This window comes from Rhizopus microsporus, assembly GCF_002708625.1.
Source record: "Rhizopus microsporus ATCC 52813 unplaced genomic scaffold scaffold_7, whole genome shotgun sequence".
Taxonomy (NCBI): Eukaryota; Fungi; Mucoromycota; class Mucoromycetes; order Mucorales; family Rhizopodaceae; genus Rhizopus; species Rhizopus microsporus.
In genome coordinates this window covers 688082-711919 of record NW_019671922.1, presented here as the reverse complement: position 1 = coordinate 711919, position 23838 = coordinate 688082, and the positions used below count along the sequence as shown (strand labels likewise).

Genomic DNA, 23838 nt, shown 5'->3' with positions numbered 1-23838 from the left:
TTCAAATAGGGGAAAGAGACAGACAGAGAGTGGGTGAGTGAGATGTCGTAGGTCTAGAATGTCGTTATCCCTTAACGAAAGGAGAAAGAAAGGGAATACTGTCTTTTGAGTTCATTCGATATAGTAAAAAGGAGATGTAAAAAATAGGATCTTTATTTTTAAAAAAGGAAAGGTACAAGCAATAGAAAAAAAAAAAGGAATAACTTAACAAACTTATCGATCATCACCAGCTTCAAATCCACAATAGCACATGCTAGACTGACATACAACCTTTATAGCATCTCTGCCTTTTTCTCTGCCTATCCTAGAACTATAACATCGGTCTGCACAATTAGCAAGTTCACCATTACAAGAGATATCACAGTCTTCTCTCTTCAAAAGTGGGGATCGTTTCTTTGGAGTCTGGCGATGGTAGCTTCCCGCTTCAGAAGTAAGGATAAAGATTGAAAAAACAAGCGCGTAAATTAGATAGTATTTGAACATTTGATGTCAATTAAAAAGAATAAGGAAAAGAGAGAGAAACATATTGTAAAAATGCCTTCTTTCTTATATATGTTTTAGACAAAAAAAAAAGGAGACTTGACAGGGTCGATGGGTCTAAAGAAAGAGGAGAGAGAGAGGGGGGAGGGCATAACGAGAATAATTGATTGTTTAAGCTATCTCCTAGAATCAAAACTTTAATGAAATAATGGCAGTAAGGAGATGAAGTTACTTTATTATAATTATTATTATTAAAACACGATTCGAGATGAATGATAATATACACAAATAGACAAGCAAGAGAAAAAAAAAAAAGAAAAAGAAGAGGAAAGGATGGGTAGGGTATAATATACAGAGATAACGTGGGTTAGGAACCATAAGAGTGTCTTCTTGGGGGAATGACATTTTCTAATACAACTGCATCCATAGGCAACGCATAGTGTGGTGGTGCACTCGGTGTATACGCTGGTGGTGGACCCTCTGGTTGTGGTGCAGCATATCTTGAGCAAGATCCTACTTCATCATTATCATCGACTATGGCGTCCAGTTCCTTAGCAGTGGGCGCTGAAGGGGCAGCAGTAGTCTGTGATATCATAGATATTACATATCTTCTTTGAGGAGGCTCGATCATAGCTAGAGCAGGCGGTGCAGAAGGTACGATTTCCTCTTGTTCGTTTTCATAATGATGACTATGGCGATGAGAGTAACTGTCATCGCTACTGGAAGAAGTGGTTGAAGCACTATCGGTGGCTGTTGCAACCGCTTCTGTTGCCTCTTCTCTATGTCTCCTATTTTTGGCTCTAATTTTGGTGAAAATAACAATGGTTGCCACAATAGCAATCACGCCTAGACCTCCTACAAGAGATAATATCAAAATCATCCTTTTCAGTGCTTGTTGGTTCTGAGCTATATCCTTTGTCAGTCCAGACGGGTTAGGATTATTATTATTAGCAGTATCATTTCTGGGCTGTTGTTGTAGTGGGGCTCCTGAGCCAGAATTAGAAACACTGAGGATAGAAGGGGTTGTCTGCTCAGTCACAGTCTTGTAAATAGTTTCAACGGTTATCTCTGGGCTCTTTTTATCGTGGTCATGATCATCATGGCGAACTTTGTCTGCATCAGGTGCATGTGTTGGTGTGTTGTTATTTTGCTCATTGGTTGTAACTATAGGCGGAGCATTAGGAGAGTTGTTGGTTGGTGTTGGTGTTGGTAATATAATATCACAGAGTGTGAATTGTAGTAATGGAATAAATAGGATAATAATGAGTGAAATGTGGGTCTTCATGAAGAAGAAGAAGGTACAGTTGAAATGATGATAATTAGGCGGAATAAAAAAAAAAACTTTTTGTTACAGTTTCTTTTTTAGGTTTTACACGCCTTTTCCGTTCTGGTCTCTGCTTTTCAATAACTAGGACATGGGCCAATCATAAAAGATGTTCAAGTAACTCAAAAAAATGGATAGCTCAACAGACCTCTCACACAAACGAATACTTTAATTATTCCAGGGTTTTCTCAACAAGCTCAATTGAATAAATAATCTCTCAAATCAAGAGTTCATATTGTCTACAGAGATTGTGATTTTAAAGTTTTAATAGATTCGCACCTATTAAAACCAAGGGTTCGTTCTCGTCTCACCCTTTTAATTTATTACAAAGGCTTTAATTATAATAGTTTATTCCTCATCTTCTTCGTTTTCATCGTTGGCGATGTTGAAGTAACGAAGTTCGAAGGTTTGCTTGTCAGTAGCAATAACACGGAGCCAGTCACGGATTTGGTTCTTCTTCAAGAACTTCTTGGTGAGGTACTTGAGGTAACGCTTGGAGAAAGCAATGTTGGCAACGACAGTGATCTTGTTGTCAGCAGAGCGAGAGATGGCAATGGCTTCACCGAGGTTGTTAGTACGACCATCAACCTTGATACGGTCATGAAGATACTTTTCGAAAGCAGCGGCATCGAAGATCTTGTCATTGGCAGGACCAGAACAGTCAATGATGAACTTGGACTTCTTGACAGCAACAGGGGTGGTCTTGACAGGAGCCATTTTTACTATTAAAATGCGAGAAAGAGAAAGATGAACAGAAATGAACCATTGCCCGCTTTTTATAACATAAAAAAAAAAAATTTTTTTTTCTGTGACAGCCCGCAAGAAAAACTGTGGCTTGACTCCCTTTTCAAGAAAACAATAATAAAAAAAACACTCAGGGCCTCCAAGAGTAAATATTTGTTCAAAGCCTTTATTGATTCTGATCATCGTTTTGATTATATCAAAACATAGGCCGATATCTTTTTCATTGGTTCAAATAGGAGTAAAGGAGTAGCTATGGTTCAATTTCTTTAAAATTTTTATTTCATTGAAGCTATTTGATAATAAACCTCCCAAATGAATAATATTATCAGCTATTGTTTTAATTCCTATATCAACTCGAAGGGAAAGTTTAATCAAATACATACCTATATTTTATAATACCAAGGCTTAATATGCACACTCACCGTTCTGTAAGAAGATATTACCCGAGATATAATGAAACTTTGAATACTTTAGGTTTGGTACCATATAAAGTCAGAATGTAATGATAGCTTATTGCTGTACCGGGCTCTCATGTTTAATGGATTAGTAGAAAATGATATAATCTTCAGAGAGTGCACTATACAGATCATAATGCTGAATTTCTTATTTGGTGCACACTATCGAGACAGAGTATCCAATTCTCTTATTAACCTTCTTTCATAGCACCACATCTGAAGTTGAAATAGAGGCAAGTAAGGTTGAATTAGGGGCAATGCTTCACTCCATTTGTCTTAAAAAAAGTCGCAGATAGTCTTGAATTTAATTTTATTTGGTCTTAAAGAAATTTAAAATCGACTCATCTCAAGTGAAAGACTGTAGTATGTACATTTTTGTTGTTTTTATTGTTTACAGTTCTATTTATATCTACATATTGACAAAGTGTAATTTAAACGTCAATAGAATCACTCGCCATCCCCTTGCTAGAAATCAAAATGCTAAGGTGAAAGGGAGACGTGAATAGGTAGAAACTTGGCCAAACACTGACATGGACTATACAAAAAATTATATTTTTATCGACAAGTGTACATTCAATATCAACATGAAATCTCCCACGGCGAGATTAATTCGAAGCACCCCTGCGGTAATAACTACCCCATCAGCATGAGCAGCCAGCCACACTATTCTCGGCGCTATGTCTGTGCTTAGAGTAGTTAGCATGGGAACACGTGTTCCCTTGACACCCAAAAAAATAAAAGTTGCAGAGGCTCAAAAGAAAAAGGCAACAGTAGTAAAAACAAAAACACCAGGTGGAACAAACGCCGGTCACTACACCAGCTTCATCAATAACGCTATGGACGAGATGGATAAGTATCCCCAGTTCAAGAGGTTTTATATGACCATGGATAGGCAAACTATCCATGGGAAAAACGACGAGCCCAGTCTATTGATTAATATAAATGTGCCAAACTTCCTATCGAACAATTCTGGGCAATTGTAAAAAGAAAGGTAAGACGTAGTCATTTTGAGAATAGTGAAGATCTGAAAACCAGAATTAAAGTCTTGTTGTTAAACGATTCTTCCCTTTCTTTATATATTTTTCTAAATAATAAAATTGGAAGTTTAAAAAACCAAAACAAACCTGCAGGGCGACGCCGAAATCGAGCGCAAGCGAGATGGATCGGTTAGATAAAAAGATAGTCTATAAACTATGCCCCTAAAAAAAACGGTGTTCGTATAATTACTCAAAATTAACTAGCCACTTCGCGTCAACCCTAAAATCGATTCGCGCAAAAATAAAAAAGTTGTTGTCCAGGGCTGTTTCCAAGTAACAATAAAACTCTTTTGATTTATACAGATCGAATGGCTAGAAAAAATTATAAAGGTTGACTAGATTAAAAGAAAATAGAAGTTTTGATGAACTAATAAAAAAAGGCCAACACTACGTGCACCAGAAAATAAGCTAATGCTCTGGGTACTTAATTGGGGCGCTACCTATGCTGTCACCACCAAAGCCTAACCTAATGCTGTCCAGTTCACTCTCTCTGATATAAAATACGAGTTTATCATAATTACACGTGATTGATCTTGGTTCTTTGCTGGTAGACTGACAACATAAAACTAGAATAAAAAAATGACAGCATTTCTTTTTTATCTCTTTCTCCTTCTTGAAAAGAGACAATTCAAGGTGGTAGCTTTATAAATCCATGTTTAGCTTGACGCTACGCATTGAAAAGCTTTGTTGGACGACATCATAGGTAGTGGGTAGAGGTAGCGCCCGTAGTATTAGTCTATTTTTGAGTGCACCAAGTGTTTGCCTTAATTACTTACACTTTAATTTAGGGAAACAAAGCAAGGAAGGTAGCTCGACACATGCAGGACATGCCTGGCTCTGAGAATTCTATGCAATCAAGAAATGCCAAAGAAAAGAAAATTCCTATAGCCAAGCTCTGTGTAGAGTCTAAAGATGGAGAAAGTTTAGTTCAAAGCATTCTTTTTCTATAAATTATCTGCAGCGATAGCGGCCTCGAGAGTTCTTATAAAAGAAAAGGAGTCCGAGGCAATGATGGAGGCGTCATCTACTTGGAAAGCTATTGGTTACGTTTGGTCGATAACGCTAAGTGAATTGAGGCATCCATGCCTCTACAAAAAAAAAGAAAAAATTGAGGCATCCACGTAAATACCCAACGAAAAATATTGCTTTTGACAGTTTTTCTTTTAAACTTTGTGTTCATTTTTCGAACTATATCATTTCTTCTCAATAATCTAAGTTGTTAGTCACCGACATCTTGTTCCTTTAAAACAAATATTAATACAATAAACACAACATTGCTTCTTATTTTATAGCTCTACTATTCTCTCTATTTCTATCTCTTTAAAATTAACATTGCTGCTTACAGTCTTGTACCTGAGCTTCAAGTTATGGATATCGCTCAGTACAAGCAAGTTATTGAGATCCACATAATTAAGTATGGTGTCAAGTGGGTTATTAGGAAGATAACTAGAAATAATACCATGGATCAAGAGTTGGATGGAGCCAGAGGTAGACGATGTGAAGACTATTTTTGGAGAAGTCTGTATGAATGCCATCGCGCTGGAAGCAAGCGACACATTATGGCTGTTCAAAGAACCTTGCAAAAAAAAAAAAAAAAAAAAAAAAAAAAAAAAAAAAGCAAGAAGATCGGATGCAAGGCTCGTTTGATAGCAACTTGCTATTTGAGCAACCCTGAGAAAGTGATTATCACGGTGGATGGTAATCATTATCACGTACTCGGCTCTGCAGATGTCAAAGAAGCCATCCTTCAGCAACTGAAAGAAGGATATAATACAAGAAGCGTATGTTTTGCTATGCATAGAGCATTTTGCTCTCAAAATGAAATTACCGCAAGTATTCCTCACAGGGATAACTTTATTCACAGTGAAGGTGTGTACAACATCTTCAGAAAGGTATTTTAGAGAGCCTACAAGAGGCATGACGATCAGAAAGTCTCTGTCAAGCTATGGTTGAACCACTTGGAATCAAAGAATTACAATGTATACATCGACGATGACTATGACAGCTCATTCACTTTTGGATTCTGTCCAAGTTATCAAGCATCCCTTTTGGCCGAAACGAAGGATCTTTCTCTGGATGCAACGCATAATACTGCCTCTTCATTACTGATAGATCTCTTTTGCCTGTAAGTCACTGGTTCTACTATTTAAAACATTCTGCCAACCTCTGTCCTGAAAAGATTACGATCGATATGAGCGACGTGGAAGAAAACGCGATTCGCAGTATATTTCCATCTGTCAACAGTCAATGATGTCTTTTTCATGTGTTGAGAGCCATATTACAACAGGTATGAGCCAAACTTGTGCTTGAAAGTCTATCAGATAGCAAAAGAGCGCATCAGTCAGTTATCTCACAATTGAAGAGGGTGATGTGGGAAAACAGCAGAACTGAAAATACCAGGAAACCCAGCCAACTCATTCAAGAGTTCAGCATATACCCAGCATTCATGCTCTATTTCAAGAATAACTATTTGGATAACGACAGATTCATAAGGTGGACAGCAGCCTATCAACTAGATAGATTCACCAACATGGAAACAAATAATTACGTTGAAAGCTGGCATAGCCAGCTCAAGACTAGTTATTTGCAAAGAAAAAGAAATAGAAGAGTTGACAGACTGGTGTATATTCTGGTCAATGACGTTGAAGAAGACTTTCTGAGCAACATAAATCGTATCAAAATGAATGTTGGAAGAATTGGACCTGAAGCTGAAGAAGTCAGCATCCATGTGGCAATAGACATGATTTTTAAGATGGAAAGAGCTAGCTTGTACAATGTTCAGTCGTTCAACAATGCAGACAAAACTTATGAAGTTCGTGTTGAAAATGATACGGTAAAGTCTTGTAGCTGCCCAGACTTTCGATAACGAAACAGGGCTTGCAGGCATATGTTCCTTCTGGGATGTTATACTGAATATGATGTTTGGAGAGGTGAGAAATGCAAATGTTCGTGAAGAAGAAAAATCTAAAGCTTTTCATTTTAACGGCCCAACTTATACTGAGTATCAAGTATTGAAGGGTTGCAGTATGAACCTGAACATGAGCTGCAAAGAGAGCAAGAAGACATGGTGCAAAAGTTGAAGTTACTGAAAGAAGTTGTAGAGAATCTAAGACCTGACGAAGTTAACAGTTCGTGAAAGCTTAAGGTTGAACAGTTTTTTAGAGAAGTTGTGTTAAGAAGTAATTAAGTAGAAAAGTTACTATCAAACATTCATTTAGAAAAACAAAGAAGATAAATAAAATAAAATATTTTGTGGCGTTTGAGATGTGGCTTTAATTGAAGCGGTATTTTTTGTGGGATATTTACGTAAAACGCGTTTCGAATAGACATAATAAAGAAGGATTTTTTATCGCCATGGATAACTGCAGGATTCGCTATTCTCATTATGTAATAGGAGCTATTCAAAGCCGTGGCTATAAGCCTTTGTTTATGCTAATTGAAGAGTGCTGGTCTAAAATTAAAGCTCATGCCAGAAGGAATCCGTTCTCCTCATTGGATACTTTAACTCCCAGGATACAAGCAGCTTGTAGAAGCGTTGCCACAGGAGATTGTCTTGGATAGATCAAGCATGCAGAAAGCTTTTGAGATAGATGTCTCGACAAAGTATTAGGTCTTGCTTGATTGAATGTCTTTATCCTTTTTTTTTTTCGTTTGAATATAAATTTTTATTCGTTTGTCTGAATTTAAAGTGCAAAAACTGTACGCAAAATAATTTGAAATCGCGCAAATTGATATACCGTGAGCACTGTACCTGAATGTGTTTTTATTTGGTAATGAACAGATGCACGTATTTAAACAGAGAAAAAGGGTAAGCTTCGCATGATTCGTTTCCCAATAATCTGATGTACTAGAGCCATGCGCCACATTTATGTATTACATTATTTCTTTATTTTTTCACCTTTTTCTTCTTCTCTTTCCACAAAGTCATGCAGGCAATTTCTGTCCTTGCTTATTTTTTTTCACTCGTATTTATTATTTATTCATGGCGAATAGCCAAGCCACATTTAACACAGGATGGATTTGTACTCTACCAAATACCCCGATCCTCTTGGACTATTGCCTTTCCACAGCAAGCCAAAAAGAAGCAATATGGATATTTTCTCCATATCACAGATATGCATATAGATGAACAATACAAGGAAAATGCTACAATTAAATCAGCTTGTCACAAGGTAGCACGTAAAATGACTCAGTCAACTGCCGGGAAGTGGGGTTCTCCAGGACAAAAGTGTGATGCACCTTTCCAACTGGCAGAACAGACACTTGACTGGATATCAAAAGAATGGCTAGACAAGTTAGACTTTGTCATATGGACAGGCGATAATGCAAAGTAAGTCCCCATTATTATTGTTTTGAAAATCATTCTGAAACACATTAATGTTAGACACAACTGGGATAAGAAAAATAACAAAAGAAAGCGAAAAGATGTATACGGACTGAATCAACGCATGACAGATTTGATGCTGGATACCTTTAAAAATATTCCTGTTATTCCTAGTTTTGGTAATAATGACGTCTTTCCTCATAATCAGATAGGAGGTCCTGATAAAGATGGGGACTTGCTTGATTTTTATGGTACACTTTGGAACCATTGGATACCCCGTTCACAACGCTCAACATTCCGTCAAGGAGGTTATTTCATGATTCAGGTTACACCAAATATGTATGTCATTTCATTAAACACCATGTACTTTTATAACAAGAACAAGGCCGTACAAAACTGTAATCGTGCAAGCAGCCCAGCCCATATACAACTCAAGTGGCTCGAACGACAGCTTAGTATGGCTCGAATGAAAAATGCTAAAATATACGTGACCGGTCATGTCCCTCCATCTCCCCGTGATTACAGGAACAGTTGTCTATCACAGTTTATGCGAATCGCATCAGATTATACAGACGTCATTTTAGGTCATTTCTTTGCTCATCTCAACATGGATCATTTCCTTATCTTTGATGGTAAGCGTCAGGAGGTCTCTACCCAAAGAGACATTAGTGCCTACGCCGATTGGTTGTACAGCATGTACCAAAGCATAGATATCAACTTTATATCCCCACCCCCGCTTGTTGTCATACAAGTGGCACCATCTATTCTACCTGTCTATTATCCCACCTTCCGTATTTATCAGTATGAAGTCAATCAAACAGACCGATTGGGCCATCTGCTAGGCTACGCACAATACTACTCCAATTTGACTAAATGGAACTCACATGACCACTTGGAATATGAATTAGAATATACCACCCAGGATGCATACCATATGCCTGATTTATCTGTGGCATCATATTATAATCTGGCCAAGGCCATGGTAACAAACGATTCTCAACAGAACGAGCTATGGTCACTTTACCGTGAACATATGGTGATCAAGACTATAAATTTCACAGACTATGATGACGATGATGATGACGATAGTATAGTTCATTAATAAAAACACATACACTTTTCAACCAGTTTCTCTTGTTGGTCTTTATCTGGTTGAGGTGTCTATGACTCTGCCTCTCCACAATATTAAAGCTAGCTGAAGAAGACTAAAATATACACTCAAGTCACACTGACAACACTTTAAAATGCTTTATCTTTACATGTCCTTTCTTTTTTATAACATCCACGCTATCGATCTGACAATACCCACCCTTGTAAGAATGAAGCTTTTGTATAAATATCCCATTTAATACAACAATAAGAGTTGAATTCCCATTTGTATGCTTGGTTTCTCACTTTTTGTCAGATTAAAAGAATAGAGGCTAACATGCTTTTTTCTAAACTGGGAACAAATATACCATTGATTCATAACACTCTATCATATATTTTAGTGCCCCAAGGAAGCGTCCGTAGCATTAGCCTTCTCGTGGGTTTTCTCGTGCGCGTAGTGTTCATCAAGTTCCGAGTACTTCAGCTTTTTCTTCAGCTTTTCATGATTCTTGATTTTCCTTAAAAGAGAAGTAGTTTTCTCTCAATTGATAGGTTGGTAAGCAAAGGTGTGCAATAAGAAGAAGATACACTCCAAAAGGATTTCGTCATCAGAAACAAACGGATGATCCAAAGCATGAAGGGGATTGTCTCGAGTATAATCGACTTCAACATACCTGGTGCAATTAAAAGACCATAGCTCTTTGAAGTCTTCTTTGAGCTATTGCTTCAAGATGCGCTCTGATCTGGTTATTTTAACAGGCATACTTGAGCAATATATGTTTGTACTGTTGTTGTTTAAGAGCCTATTGCTGAAACAAGAGAGGGGAACAAATGAGCCAACAAATATCTCTAGCCACTCTTCTTTCTTGCTTCCAGCCATGGCAGCAGCTCTAAGAATACGACCAGAAGTTTTCTATGAGCAGAGAAAAGAAGGAAATACATGGGAAAAAGGAAATTGACCTTCATATGCAAGAATAAAAGTGGATCAGCGTTGTGGGCTTAGTTTGAGATAACTTTAGCTTATGCACGGAATATATTGAAATACAACGATGATGCCCTACTCATTGAGCTGTGCTCATTTTCCATCTTTACTGGATATTCTCGTGACTTTTATGCCAATCTATTGGTATAAAAATCATTAAAAACACTGATATTTTTCGCATGAGTTCAGAATTGGGAATCATGTTAAAGCAAGTATAAAAACGTTGTGTGAATTTATAGGCTTGAAAATACTTTTTCTGCGAAATAAAGTGGCATAAAGTCACTTCCATAGCAAAACTTTCCAAGAACCACTTGTACAAAAGAGATTTTATACTAATAACAACTTGTGTCATAACGTCGTATTTAGCAATTTGTATTTTTTTTCTTTACTTCTTATTTTACACAAATTAAAAAGATACCATTAGAAGTTATTGTTTACTCATTATCCATTTCCAATTCAAAACCTTCAGCAATTCTTCAAAAATGACAAGAGTAGCCTCATCACAGAGCTGAGATTATTTGTCAAGTTTATTCACCGTCCAGGAAGCTACCACAAGGAGACTCATCTTGAGCTACCAGAAACTAAATAAATGTGTACAATGCCAACATTCCAAGATGAAAAGTGCCCCAGCACTGCGAGAACTGATAAAGAAGGACGACTTCATGCGCAAGATTGGCCTAAAAGATACCTACGTACCTGGATGATATTTGTATTCTAGCAAAAATGAAGAAAGAGACAAGTTCTATTTTACTGTAGGTACTAGACTAGCATATTTCTTCCCGCAATTTTATTTTGGTTCAACAACCAACAAGTAAACTGTCTTTACAGAGTATCCTCAATATAGTTCTCACAATATGGCCTCTCAATGTATACATCTTGTAAATGATCAAGGCGGTCAACGTTTGCCAAGAAACCCTCTAATAAGAAATCTTCATTTGAGGGATGTCACCTGTTCTCAACAGTATTGCTGTCTCTTTTCTCATTACCATTTTTCTTTTGCACTATACGTTTCATTAATCCAATTACGGAAATGCTGATATTAATTAAGCTTTGAAGAGTGTACACTTCTTTATCAGCAGCATAGTCTAAAAGTTCAATGCAGCTATATGTAACAATAATATCTCGTTTGCTTATTTTGAATATGAGAAATATAAAGTTACTATGGTGATGAATAAAAGACAAGTATTAGTAATAATAAAAAAAGAGGTGATACTGCTTAGCTCCATTAAGGAAAGGATTACTTATTCAAAGCGTGAACGGGATATACAGGTGTTCAATAATATTATTATGAAGATCCAGTGTATATGCCTATTAGAAAAAAAAAATTCCAATATCTGAACGAAATCAATCAAGCACACCAATTAGGGCCATCCTTCTTGGCTACATGCCTGACTTATCCGCCATATTATAATCTGAGCCAAAGCCATGGTAACAAACGATCCTTAACAGAACGAGCTGTTGTCGCTTTATCGTGAACATGTGGTGATCAAGACTATAAATTTTACAGATTATGACGATGATGATGAAAATTATATAGTTTATTAACTAAAACACATACACTTTTAAATATGGGTTTTGTTTAACTTTTCAACCAGTTCCTCTTCTTGGTCTTTATCTGGCAGAGGCGTCTGTGACTCTGCCTCTCTAGCTTCCTTCACAATTTCGTCTTCTTCTTCTTCCTCTTCCTCTTCCTCCTCCTCTTCTTCTGAGTCTATTTCTTCCATATCATCTAATTCATCTAAGGCATCTTCATGATCCCACTTTGCAAGAGCTTCCTTTAATATATCAACAGCAGGATCTGACTCATCAAACCGATTTCCGTTCAACTCGACTTTTTCAAGCAAGTTCAAATGCCCCTTTACTGCATCTGCCAAGATTCTGATTGCATCTGCTTGAATTTCATTATACTGAGCCATCAATTCACGTAACTGAGTATTTTGATGAAGTGCGCCAAATACACGGACACTGCCCTTCCTTGAAAGCAAACAGTCAGATACGTTCAAGATTTCAAGTTGTGGCCAACTTCCAAGGGCTGCTGCAAGAGCCTTGGAACCCTTGACGGTGAATGTGTTGTCTTGGAGATCCAAGTGTTTCAAGTTTTTACATTCCCTTAAACCTTCGACGATGGTGCGGATACCATCGGAACGAATACCGTTTTGAGGCATACGGACGACTTCAAGGGTACCATGAGAAGCAAAGGCACGAGCTAGTGCCTTGGAGGACCCATCCTCGAGACGGTTACGACCACAGATGATGGTGCGAAGAGAAGAAGCGCGGTTTTCAGCCTTGGCCTTATCTGCATTGGCCTGAAGTGCCTGAGCGATCATTGTTCCTCCACCGATACCGAGTCCATTGTTGTTGAGACGTAAGGTCTGAAGTGTCTTTGTGTTGCTCAAGAAATCAATCAAGGGTTGTGCACCAGCTGGACCAAATGCATTATCAGACAAGTCTAATTCTAAAAGATCCACTTGTTCAAAAGCGTCACAAAGTGCCTTGAGGGCCAGGGGAATTTCTGATAATAAACGACCAGTGAAAATATCGGATAGTAAAGCTTGCTACAACTTTCAAATAAGTTTAAGTTTAGTTATAACAATCAATAACAAACCTTGAGCTTGGTCTTATTCTTTAATGCCTCAGCTAAGGCTTGACCTGCTTCAACACCAATTGTGTTGCCACTCAACTTGATAACTTCAAGATCATCCATTTGATCAATTGTTTCTACAAATTCTTTTACATCTTCAGCCGTATTTAATTTTAAGCCCTTTCCGGCAATAGAGAAAACCGTGTTGTTTTCAAAAGTGTACTCGTTAATGGCAGTAACCATGTTTAAAAAATAAAAGAAAGAAAGAAAAAATTGTAAAGGCACTCGTCTCTCACTCGCTTTTTTAATTTTTTTTTTTCTTTTTTCGTGTATGAAAACAAAGAATACGTTTATTATTATTATTATTGTCTTAGTGCTTTTAATCTTTCAGTCAATAATCTATCTTCGTCCTTTTCTTTATGTTTGGAAGCTGTTTCACCCAATAGTTTACTTGGTTCTAACTCATTCAAGGTACCGTTTAATTCCAAACCATGTTCATCAGCCACTTGTTGCATGAGTGACTCAACTTCATCTTGTGGTGTATTTAATGTTGTTGTGCCTGCCATTGCACCTTCCATATATCCTGTTTGAACATCCAAGTCTTCAAATTGAGATTCAAACTTGTCCATGACCATAGAAATCTAATAGAGTCAGTAACAAGTTAAAACTACTTTTTTTAATTACTTGTTCCAAATTCATTGTCTCCATTGCTCGACCCATTCCTTTAACCACATTAGCCATTGAAGTAGAGACCTTTCTCATGGTAATAGCCGTTTGTACACGACTGGCCACTGCGTCAATACGTGAAGATAACTTGAGCAAGTTGAGCGATTCATTCTTCTTTCGGATAGCATTCGATGCATAGATACGAGCACCTTCCATATTACCATCTTGTATAGCTTTCTTTAACTTGTTCTTTTCTGTTTGTTCATCTTTTTGACACCGTTTTGATTGCTTATTTAGCTGCTTGGCTGTAAACTAATAAAAATAAGTTGGCAAAAACAAAGCTTTTGTTTATTTTTCTAATCTAACCTTTAACTGAAAGAGTTGGTCTACAACACAAAGATAAGAATGATAAAAGGTTATAATCTAGTCAGCTTATTTATATTTATATTTATATTTTTACTTTCTAAGCCGTTCATTTATATGAAAATATTGAAATGAAGTAGAAAAAGAGAGAAGGGAGGGGGGACAAAAGCAGATAAAAAGTGATTTGCTTGTGTACGTCATGGCGGACATTAACCGTGGTGTGTAACAGGTCCCTTTCCTGCAGAGTGTATTATTAAAAAGATAAAACTAACCCAAAGAACACACAGAGATTAGTTCAATGACCTGAAATATTAAGCCATTTCTGTAATAAATATGATTCAGATAATACAGAGTAATCCAGGGCATAGGGGAAGGAAAGAGGTATCAATAGTTGATGAATATATAAAACACATCTTTGTGAAGAATAAACAATGCATATGCCTAAACACAATAAAGCAGTATAGATGCAACACACCAAGTCAAATCGCTGCATCATCACTATTAAGGAAGTTTCTGTGTAGAAATACACAAGCCACCATTAAGACCTGGTGTTATTGTTTATCCTTTTTGTGTTCATCTCTTGCGGTTTGACATCCGTCCTCTTTTTTTTGTATTAAAGCATCGGTTTTATTCATAGGTTGTATTATTTATTATATAAAGCAGTCAATGCTACTCTCTCATTCTCTTTCTTTCTCTGCCTTGGTGTATATAAATCTATACTAATGTAATATAACAAAAAGGGCCGTGTCATCATGCATGAATAGGTCCCCAAGGATCTATTTGAATAAGGTCAAGCACTAATCTCAGATACCCAATAGAATAACACGCTACTTAATCCTGTATACATAATTATTGTGCTTTTGAAACGTTTGTTTATAAACACCAATGCACATGTTTTCTCTCTTTTTCTTCTTTCTTTCTTACATATCATGGACAGTGTCGTTGACCATTTACCCTTATCTTGGCTTCCTTTACCAATCACCCAAAGTGCCCTATCAGACGTTGCACGAGCCTGTGTATCAAACACATCCTTTGAACAAGAGTTTAAAGAGCTTAAATATGCCCCTTGGAGGTTTTCATACTTGGATTATTATCAACTACAACGTGACATCACCACTATCTCACTCTCTCAGACTGTAGCTAAACGATTCGAAGCTGAATGGAGCAAAGTAAATATCAAAGATGGACATCATCTTGATCATCTCTTTTTCTAAATTAAATGAATAGGTTCACAGCTTTTTTGTATTAAAAAAGGGTGAAATAGAAAGGCGTATAGTCGCATGCCATTTACTCAAGAAAGAGGATATTAATTCATTGATGGAACAAATCAAAATTATCCAAGCTGATATCCATCGCTTGTACCACTTTGCAAAGTTGAATTATTCCGGCTTTCTAAAGCTATTTATTCTATACGACGAGCTGTTTGAATCACATTCAACTGACCTGTTATTACAGCGCATGATGATAAATAAATCATTTTGGGACCCATCTATTGTTCTCTTTGAATTTGCTGATCAGCTCAATTACTTGATGCCGCACCCAGTCTGTGCGCCCTGTGTATCAAGAGGGAAAATCAAAAAATACTGGGTACATCCTGATAACGTATTAGAAGTAATGCTTTATTTATCATCCAAGGCAACCATACAAAACACGCATCCTTCCGACCTGTACCCAGCCATGAATGAAATCGGCCTTCCCTTATCATATGATTATAGCGCATATCACCAACACAAGCCATCGATCGCCACAATCAGTGACACCAATAAAGTACAAATAACATCTATTTATTTCGATACACCTACATTCGCCAGTTACTCTGAAAGAATCGCCAATCCATCTTGTCATGACTCAATAGTGCGTATGAGATATTATGGAAACAAGGATCATGATACAATCAACTTTGTGGCCATTGAAGAAAAGGGATATGATCACAACGTCATCAAGAGTCGATCTCAGCAGACACATAAACGTCTCGGAAAAATTCCTCAATGCAGCCAAGAATCGATAGCTTCAAACGTTTCAGAGCAGTATCAGGGTAATTATAGTAAGATTCATCAAAGGTTTTGGGTAAAAAAGAAACATATGTCAAAGTGGATGAAAGGTAGTTATTCCTTCAAGAAAACCCTCGATAAACCATGCTGCCAGTATCGCACAAAGGAACCTCAAAGAAGTGTCCAACAAATGAAAGATTCATGCTTCAAGCTAGAAAATCAAGTTCATTCTAAAGAAAAAGTTCCAGGTAAGAAGAACATGTTTTACTATTTTTGTTCAATCTTGTTTACACGTGTGAGCGATTTTTTTGTTAGTGTTAAAAATAGCTCAGACACGTACTGTCTATCAAGCACATGACTCTCGCTCGACCATCTACCTTGATACGAATATTGTCATGGTGCAGTTATCACAAAATGAAACAGGGAATTCGATTCTAGAGCCTTCGAAATATCCCTACGAGAACTTGTCTAGTCATGAGGCTGTACGTTTCCCTTATTGTCTTGTTCAGATCATTGGTGACGACTTACCAGAGCTTCAATCTTGTTGCTTACTAGAGCCTGCTCATGATTTCTCACTGTATTTACATGGTATTGGCACTTTGTTTTCAGATAAAGTTCATGTTTATCCAAAGTGGCTACAGAATCCCTTGCAGGATGACTTGCGACGCACTTCATTCAGAGGAGACCTGTTGTTTGCAGAGGAAAAAAGACAGAGACGAAGCTTTAACCAGAACTCATTAAGGATCAATACGAATACTGTCCATAGCGATAGTGATCAAAGCAGCATTGCTGATACACCTTGGAGTTCTACAACTATCGCAACTATTGTAACATGTTATGATGATGATCCTGATATCAGCCAAGTGAGCCACCATAGTCAGCAACATCTCGACGAGAATAAACTGTTTGCTCCGCTTAGTAATCGTAGTAGCAGATGCCCTTCATTAGAAACCATTGCTACTTCGCCTTTACTCACACCAAACTCTCAACGAACGTTTGATATAAACTCTCCGCTTCTGTCACCAGCCAGACAGTCATTTGATTCCTCCTGCAGTTTTGATCATCCTACGTCGTCTCGATCGGACCCTTGGAACTGTAAGAGCTGCAGAGAACGAAGGTACTCATGTGGTCAAGACAATTACTTTTTTATCCCAGAGAGACAGTTGCAATTAAACCAACCTCCTTCTAAACGGAAACAAGAACAATCATCATCATGGGTCATATCCATTCTCAATCATTTTTTCTCCAGCCAGCATTCAAAGGCTCATAGCAGCCTACCTCTTTACCACAAGACAAATTACAGTACTTTTTCAAGCACGCATCGAATAGAACCCAAGAGATACCCTATGTTACTAATGTTTCTATGCCTTTTTGTCTCTTTTGGTGTTTCATATCTACTGTACTTTATACTCATGATGTTGAAATAAAAAATAACAATTTTATTGATTGCTGTTTTCATCTATTAACTTTTTTACTAATGCTTCTAATTCAAATACGTGATCATCTCGAACACCGGGTGAAATTTCCCGTAGTGCTTCAGCCAGGTTAAGTAAATACTCTGCGTTCCATCCAGAGGGCCCATATGTTTCATAAATCTGTTTGGCCATCTCTTCTAACGGTGCAGGCCCAACATAGGCTTCATTATCAGTGGTAGCAATATATACTAAGGCCTAAAAATATAATAAGGAATGTGTCAAAGAGAGATCTAATGCATGCTTTACGTTTTTCACAACAGGAACTTGATCATCTTCTAAACTATATACATCCACAGTATGAACAGTATATCCATTCTAAAGCATATATTAGATGATGCTTTTATTGTATATGTCATGTACCTTTTCTCTATGATCCAAGTATGCCCGGGTAGCTTCCACATCATCTGAAGGTATTTTAAACGCTACACCCCAAGTTACTTTATCATGTCCTTCCTTTAAACAATTTAATATATTATTCTTTCTTTTCCCCCCATTCACCAACTTTACCACACTTTCGATATTTTTCCATTCGTCATAAGGTATTAACGTAACCACTCTACCTGGCTTCTCTGGTGTGCCTCGGTGATCTTCACTGTGCTATTAAATACATGAGTACAGGTTCAATATATATATATATATATATATATATATTATCAAGCGTACCTGCCAGAATCGTCTAACATATCCTTTGATATATCCAACCTTTCTTTTTTTTTTGTTAAAGGTTAATTACATGTTCTAAGTAATGAAGTAACATTTTACTTTGATTCATAATGAATAGGTGGTTTCCAAATCAGTGAACCATAACCAAATACCCAAATACCATGTTCCTTTTCGATTTCTTCAGAGACGGTCTTGATAAAGTCCTCTTGGCTTGTTTCAGCTGTAACCATTGAAAAATGAAAAGCTATGGTCATCTTATCTGTTTGTCCCATTAGTTTAAATCTCAGATAAGCGGCCTTTTAATGATTACATAAGATGCAAAAAGTGAAGGGGTTTACATAAACAACTGTATTTGTTTGTTTATTTACCATGTCAGAAATTTTTTGCACACAATATAAAACCAATAACAATTGCACTTTAGTTGGCTATCAGTCCTTTCTTTATTATTAAAAAAAGCAGTGAATTTTGTCTTTTTGAGAGAAGATAAACGTGATCAGTACTGATAAACAACACATAGTTGATAAATTGATAGAGACTTCATATCAATAGTCTGATTTTGACTTCTCTTTTTCTCTTATAAATCCTCTTCTTTATAAGGTAAGTATTTAATATCAATGTAAATAACTGATTAACTAACCATTTCTTTTTATATCTCGTTCTTCTGCTTCTGATGGACTCTCTCTTATCATTATTATCAGTGTGCGAATAATTTGTGAATAAAGTGCATCTTGTCCCTCAATACACCAAGTATACTATTTATTTGCTGTGTGCCTGGCTTGTTTCTCGATTTTCTTTATTGTTATCAGTAGATCAATCTGCTGTTATTTTTTATATAAAGACAGCATCATTTACTGCTTATATCGCATCATCAACGTAAATCAAGGGGCTGTACAGGACAACAAATATGAACCAGGGATTGATCCTAGTCACACAAAATGTTCAATGCATCATACAATCATAATCCATATATTAATCATCTGTGCCATGTTATTAAATGCACGAGTCGATGAGTACCTTTGAGGTTACATTGTGACTTTATAAAAAATTTCTGCAAGAAATTTTTAATGATGATTGGCTAATGCTGCTTTTGTAACCTGTTGGGTACACTTTTTTTTTTTTTTGGAAACATGGCCTAAAGGTTATTTGTCATTTAATCCATTCTATTATCCAGGCTTTTCTTCTCTTCTTTTCTTTCCTTGCATTAAGTGACTTTTATGATCTATACATTCAAACTGTGGTTGCTTATCCTTCTATCAGCCGTTGTGAAGGCACAGGAAGGTTTGATTTATTGTCTTATTACACGTCAAATATATTAATGATCTCTTTACTATTTAGCACCTTCAGATACAGTTCTAGATGAATGTACAGCAGAACACATAACTGATTATAATATGCCAATGAGAATTGGCGCACTGTTCATTATTCTAGTCACTAGTTCGCTTGGTAATTGGGAAATAATGATGAATGAACAATTGTATCGGATTACTGATATACATAATTATAGGCATATTTACACCCATCATCATGCATAGAATATCACCTTATACCAAAGGAAGTAGCAGAGACTGGTTACTCACCATGGGCAAATTTTGTAAGTTGTCAATTCTGAATGAAAGGATGTAACTAACAGCTGTCTCTTTATAGTCGGAACAGGTGTCATTTTAGCAACCGCGTTTGTACATATGCTTCCCGAGGCATTAGAGAATTTCAGTAGTCCTTGTCTCAGCCCCGGGTGGCAGTCTTATTCCTCTTTTGCCGGTGTGTTTTGTATGATTGCTTCATTTGCTCTCCAATTGTTAGAACTCGCCGCGGTTGCAAATATCGAAAGACTCCGTTCGAACAGAATGGCCAATCATTCAGCAAGCGATATTGAAAAGCAAGAAGCAGGCACTTCTTGCTCCATTAATTCTGATTCAACTGGCTGCACAGCCAGAACTCCTCCTGCAATACACGATCATGAAGGTCATGTTCACAGCGCTGGATTATTCGAAGAACCAGATGCATTCAAGCATGTTGGAACCTTTATTTTAGAACTTGGCATTGTTATGCATTCTATCATCATTGGCATCACCCTATCTAATACAGGCAGCGAAGAATTTGTAACGCTCTTAATTGCACTCGTCTTTCATCAGGTAAAATTAAAACATGTACATATCAACTTTTTGCTTACCCTCCTTTGTTGGATAGTTCTTTGAAGGTGTCGCCTTAGGCACGAGAATTAATGACATGGATATCAAGGGATGGAAAAAACCAGTACTGATGGCACTTTTATTCGTCCTCATGACCCCCATCGGTTGTGCCATTGGTATCGGGATTCACTCTTCATTTAATCCTAATTCATCATCGGCTATCCTAGCTTCAGCCATCCTTGATTCCCTTTCAGCTGGCATCTTACTTTACAACGCATATATCTCATTAATGAGTCAAGAGATTAATCATAATGCAGACTTCCGCAAAACTTCTCTTAGGAGAAAGGCCGTTTGTTTTATCTCAATGTATTGCGGTGCTGGACTCATGGCATTATTAGGCAAATGGGCCTAGATATATCCTCTCTATATTATATAGCATTTGTAATCATTTCATTCACATCATACTTTGTATATCATAGCAATAAACAAAAAGAGCATGCATTGATCTTTATTTAACTAAAAGACTGATGAATAAAAAACAGTGTATTACTTTATGCTTACCGAGACATTAAGGAACTTCTCCTTTTGAGACCTACTCCATACATAGCTTTGTTAGAATACGCGCCATGTAGGAGAGCAACATATCATTTATCTTGACGGTAATAATTATGGATTCTTTGATAGTTTTGTAGATGTGTAGAGACAGCTAGTAAAAATGAGATCAAGTTTGCAGTTTTTAAAGTAGTTAATTCACTATCTGATATAATTATCTGATCTTTATTTAATAATAATCATAGTAAACTTGCTTCATTATAATGACACTGTACACACATATATATTTTTTAAATAACTCATCTGAGATACCATTTATAATCCTATATGAAATGGGTGAATCATACCGTCTATTTTTTGTCTTTGTTCTTGCCTTATCCTCGTCTCTGATCTCTTGAACAGCCACGTCATGAACCATGGCCTGTAATTGAGCTGGTGTGTATTGTCGAAGAACCTTTTTGGACCGAATCGCACCTAATATCCCCATCATCGTCTTGGATTCATTTTCTACAATTGTTTCAATCAGATCAAACCGTTCGTTTTCGGTGAGCTTATCCACTTCTTTATCAAAGAACCGAGGATATGTCTTTTGAGGCTCACAAATGGCTACCAAGGGCTTTGAGCTGGTCATGTCGTTTGTATCCTCATCATAACTATCTTCAAGGAATTTGTTGCTATGAAACACAGGGTGATTTAAAAATGCTTTATCTAGGCAAGAATAATTCAGTACGAACCATTAAAAAAAGTGCTCATTTACCTTCTAGCGTACGCAATTTGAAATCAGACAGAGGATGGTTTGCAGGCTCATCCGTTGATTCATAAGAGGGGCCAAGGATGACAGGATTCATAGGGAAATGTTTACTGGTTAACATGGGCCATTTAGCAGGACGACTGACAACTGACATTCTCCTTACTGGACGTACGTTGAGAGAATCTTCATCGTCTGTAAGATAACCGTCAGGGACAATCCATTTGTCTGCTGGGATATTTTCATCACGCTTGATCTCTTCCTCTTTATCTTGGTCATCCGAATCACTCTCCAAACCGCTTAGACCACTGAATTCTGCGTCTGAAGACACCAGGTCATATATATCATCCGTCAGCACATCATGATCCCACTCAGGCTCACTATCAAAGTCATAGACCAACAAGTCTATGTCCTTTGCAAATGGATTCTTGCCATTGACTGTATGACTTGTTTTTGAACAAGTTCCATAATAAGCTGGCCTGACATCCTCATGAAATGATAGTAACTTCATCCTTAATTGACACAGTTTATCATAGTCATTGTTTTCCAATGCTGTCTTTATATCCAAATTGAGTTGATAACCTCTCTTCTTCTTGGACTGCGCAGAGAAGCTATTGTAAAATCGCTGCTTTAGATCGATGGATGGATCTAGACGAGAATATATAAGAGTAGTAAAGTTTGATGCCAATCGTTTACGTGAATGACTGACGATGGGCGCAACGGTTGTGTAGCGATTGACTTTGAAGGGTGTAAATAGACCTGATTCTTCGTCTGTCATTGATTTGTTTGGCGTCTTTAGGATTGTACGAAGCTTTGGCTCATGTATCGAAAGCAACAGTTCTAGCTGTCTGTCTATGTCTAAACACTGGAAAGCCCTCGTCAATTCTCTAGAAAACTAATGGATAGGGGATTCATTAGTCATGGTTCTGTTTATATTATAGATATTACTCTTTTTCTTTCATCTCTCCTAGATGCAGCTGCTGTCTGTATGCCTGAAGGAAAGTTTGTAGGATCATGCGCTTGCCATCGGTAAAATGAAAATCTCTAGGGGTGTCTACTCTTAGTTGCAACAAATGATACATTATCTGTTTATGCTTACGTCTGGTATAGCCGATGGAGCACCTTCTAGTAATAATACCACATCACCTAGACCATATCTTTCCTGATAGGCTGTCACTTTGATGATGTCTTTTACTACTTTTAGAAATGATTCGCTCGCTAGATCCTTGTTAGTTTTTTTTTCTTCTTTTTTTCTTTGCTTTACTTTTCTTTCCAAATGGGGTTAAAATTTGATTTATTCGTTCTGCAAGTGTGTCTAGTGGCTCGTCACTAGGAATGGTTTAGTCTAAACCTTGAATATTCTCTTTTGTTTTTGTTTTCGTTTTTTACCTATCATGCGCTAATACAGCAAACAGCTCAAAGAAATCATATGGGATATTTTGAGCAGTAACAGTGTTGTCTTGATTCTCAAAACTAGCTCTCCAGTCACGGAATCTCATGATTGCTGTAAAAGAGATCATGATTAAAACAAGAAATATACTCTGTAATCTTTTTTTGCACCATTTGTTACTGAATTATGATTTTCTGTTCTTAATCGTTCCTGTTGAAAGTTGACATGCCCATCTTTGAGAGTGAAGAACTCCTGCTTTATTACAATTATTCGCCTTTATGAACAAAACAACAATATTATATACCTCAATCTCTCCAAGTTGTTTAGGCATTTCATAAACTGATTAAAGATTCCACTTTTTTTTTTGTTACTGCATTTTATGCTTTTCTAAAATAAGAAAAATTTTATTGGCCAATTGAGAAACTGTAACTGAATTTATGAATAGAAAGTCGCTGATGGTTTGATAGCAGGGATGAATGCAACAACTCTCGTTTTTTATTTCTTTCTTTATTCATAACAAAGTGCTGTCTGTTGGCTCCTTACCGCTTTGATCAAAGTATATCAGTATCTCAGGTTTAATGATGAAGACTTCTGATCCAGCATTGCTAACAGCAACAAAAGTGATAAGGAATATTCAAGACGAGCTGTTAGAGATATCTCAATCAGCAGAAACCTATGAAAAGAAACTTTTGGAAGGACTGACCAACTTACTTCATCACCTGCTAGCAAGTAAAATCAAACAAGAAAAGATAGGAGAGCCTGAGCTGTAGAGTATACACACTATCACCTTCTTCTGGTAGCGTTGCTTTCAGATCCGGACAGAAATATCCTGTTAAGGTGTAAAA

General features: G+C 37.0%; 11 protein-coding genes across 11 annotated transcripts; 4 read left to right on the top strand and 7 right to left on the bottom strand.

Moving 5' to 3' along the window:
* Nucleotides 1–113: 113 nt before the first annotated feature.
* Nucleotides 114–573, bottom strand: RHIMIDRAFT_281407 (uncharacterized protein). Its single transcript, XM_023612993.1, has one exon. It carries the CDS (start codon nt 481–483, stop codon nt 214–216), a length of 270 nt encoding a protein of 89 aa, XP_023466824.1. The 5' UTR covers nt 484–573; the 3' UTR covers nt 114–213.
* Nucleotides 574–847: 274 nt separating this feature from the next.
* On the bottom strand, nt 848–1765 carry RHIMIDRAFT_251195 (uncharacterized protein; the record flags this gene model as incomplete). Its single annotated transcript, XM_023610806.1, has 1 exon — nt 848–1765. One exon carries the CDS (start codon nt 1763–1765, stop codon nt 848–850), a length of 918 nt encoding a protein of 305 aa, XP_023466823.1.
* A 386-nt stretch (nt 1766–2151) lies between these two features.
* On the bottom strand, nt 2152–2786 carry RHIMIDRAFT_281405 (60S ribosomal protein L22; the record flags this gene model as incomplete). Its single annotated transcript, XM_023612992.1, has 1 exon — nt 2152–2786. The coding sequence occupies exon 1, from the start codon at nt 2519–2521 to the stop codon at nt 2153–2155; it is 369 nt and encodes a 122-aa protein (XP_023466822.1). The 5' UTR covers nt 2522–2786.
* Nucleotides 2787–7717: 4931 nt separating this feature from the next.
* On the top strand, nt 7718–9883 carry RHIMIDRAFT_313092 (uncharacterized protein). Its single transcript, XM_023614848.1, has 3 exons — nt 7718–7737; nt 7792–8370; nt 8425–9883. Exons 2-3 carry the CDS (start codon nt 7967–7969, stop codon nt 9464–9466), a joined length of 1446 nt encoding a protein of 481 aa, XP_023466821.1. The 5' UTR covers nt 7718–7737; nt 7792–7966; the 3' UTR covers nt 9467–9883.
* On the top strand, nt 9701–10019 carry RHIMIDRAFT_128845 (uncharacterized protein). Its single transcript, XM_023605512.1, has one exon. It carries the CDS (start codon nt 9791–9793, stop codon nt 9974–9976), a length of 186 nt encoding a protein of 61 aa, XP_023466820.1. The 5' UTR covers nt 9701–9790; the 3' UTR covers nt 9977–10019.
* Nucleotides 10020–11997: 1978 nt separating this feature from the next.
* RHIMIDRAFT_291654 (RNI-like protein) lies at nt 11998–13289 on the bottom strand (the record flags this gene model as incomplete). The annotated part of the gene is made up of 2 exons (XM_023613832.1): nt 13041–13289; nt 11998–12990 (listed from the first exon to the last, which is right to left on the bottom strand). Exons 1-2 carry the CDS (start codon nt 13257–13259, stop codon nt 11998–12000), a joined length of 1212 nt encoding a protein of 403 aa, XP_023466819.1. The 5' UTR covers nt 13260–13289.
* An 8-nt stretch (nt 13290–13297) lies between these two features.
* RHIMIDRAFT_226211 (uncharacterized protein) lies at nt 13298–14205 on the bottom strand. The gene is made up of 4 exons (XM_023607559.1): nt 14143–14205; nt 14049–14068; nt 13701–13994; nt 13298–13657 (listed from the first exon to the last, which is right to left on the bottom strand). The coding sequence occupies exons 1-4, from the start codon at nt 14156–14158 to the stop codon at nt 13379–13381; spliced, it is 609 nt and encodes a 202-aa protein (XP_023466818.1). The 5' UTR covers nt 14159–14205; the 3' UTR covers nt 13298–13378.
* Nucleotides 14206–14974: 769 nt separating this feature from the next.
* Nucleotides 14975–17365, top strand: RHIMIDRAFT_237135 (uncharacterized protein; the record flags this gene model as incomplete). The annotated part of the gene is made up of 4 exons (XM_023608699.1): nt 14975–15214; nt 15273–16284; nt 16352–17131; nt 17286–17365. 4 exons carry the CDS (start codon nt 14975–14977, stop codon nt 17363–17365), a joined length of 2112 nt encoding a protein of 703 aa, XP_023466817.1.
* Nucleotides 17366–17475: 110 nt separating this feature from the next.
* RHIMIDRAFT_201611 (ChaC-like protein) lies at nt 17476–18404 on the bottom strand (the record flags this gene model as incomplete). The annotated part of the gene is made up of 6 exons (XM_023606558.1): nt 17476–17706; nt 17758–17826; nt 17872–17964; nt 18022–18108; nt 18175–18217; nt 18274–18404. The coding sequence occupies 6 exons, from the start codon at nt 18402–18404 to the stop codon at nt 17476–17478; spliced, it is 654 nt and encodes a 217-aa protein (XP_023466816.1).
* A 923-nt stretch (nt 18405–19327) lies between these two features.
* On the top strand, nt 19328–20803 carry RHIMIDRAFT_281396 (Zinc/iron permease). The gene is made up of 5 exons (XM_023612991.1): nt 19328–19452; nt 19510–19617; nt 19679–19765; nt 19819–20306; nt 20362–20803. The coding sequence occupies exons 2-5, from the start codon at nt 19566–19568 to the stop codon at nt 20713–20715; spliced, it is 981 nt and encodes a 326-aa protein (XP_023466815.1). The 5' UTR covers nt 19328–19452; nt 19510–19565; the 3' UTR covers nt 20716–20803.
* Nucleotides 20804–21084: 281 nt separating this feature from the next.
* Nucleotides 21085–23324, bottom strand: RHIMIDRAFT_237132 (uncharacterized protein; the record flags this gene model as incomplete). The annotated part of the gene is made up of 9 exons (XM_023608698.1): nt 21085–21124; nt 21203–21563; nt 21613–22498; nt 22552–22647; nt 22703–22821; nt 22868–22932; nt 22993–23107; nt 23164–23248; nt 23298–23324. The coding sequence occupies 9 exons, from the start codon at nt 23322–23324 to the stop codon at nt 21085–21087; spliced, it is 1794 nt and encodes a 597-aa protein (XP_023466814.1).
* Between the last annotated feature and the right edge of the window lie 514 nt (nt 23325–23838).

Coding starts and splice junctions, on each gene's coding strand:
- RHIMIDRAFT_313092 (XM_023614848.1), top strand. CDS start 7,967: ATGCAGGCAATTTCTGTCCTTGCTTATTTTTTTTCACTCGTATTTATT. Junction 8,371..8,424: donor TGGACAGGCGATAATGCAAA/GTAAGTCCCCAT, acceptor CATTAATGTTAG/ACACAACTGGGATAAGAAAA.
- RHIMIDRAFT_226211 (XM_023607559.1), bottom strand. Junction 13,995..14,048: donor ACCAACTCTTTCAGTTAAAG/GTTAGATTAGAA, acceptor TATTTTTATTAG/TTTACAGCCAAGCAGCTAAA. Junction 13,658..13,700: donor AGACAATGAATTTGGAACAA/GTAATTAAAAAA, acceptor TGACTCTATTAG/ATTTCTATGGTCATGGACAA.
- RHIMIDRAFT_281396 (XM_023612991.1), top strand. CDS start 19,566: ATGCCAATGAGAATTGGCGCACTGTTCATTATTCTAGTCACTAGTTCG. Junction 19,618..19,678: donor TCTAGTCACTAGTTCGCTTG/GTAATTGGGAAA, acceptor ACATAATTATAG/GCATATTTACACCCATCATC. Junction 20,307..20,361: donor TTGCACTCGTCTTTCATCAG/GTAAAATTAAAA, acceptor TTTGTTGGATAG/TTCTTTGAAGGTGTCGCCTT.
- RHIMIDRAFT_281407 (XM_023612993.1), bottom strand. CDS start 483: ATGTTCAAATACTATCTAATTTACGCGCTTGTTTTTTCAATCTTTATC.
- RHIMIDRAFT_128845 (XM_023605512.1), top strand. CDS start 9,791: ATGCTTTTTTCTAAACTGGGAACAAATATACCATTGATTCATAACACT.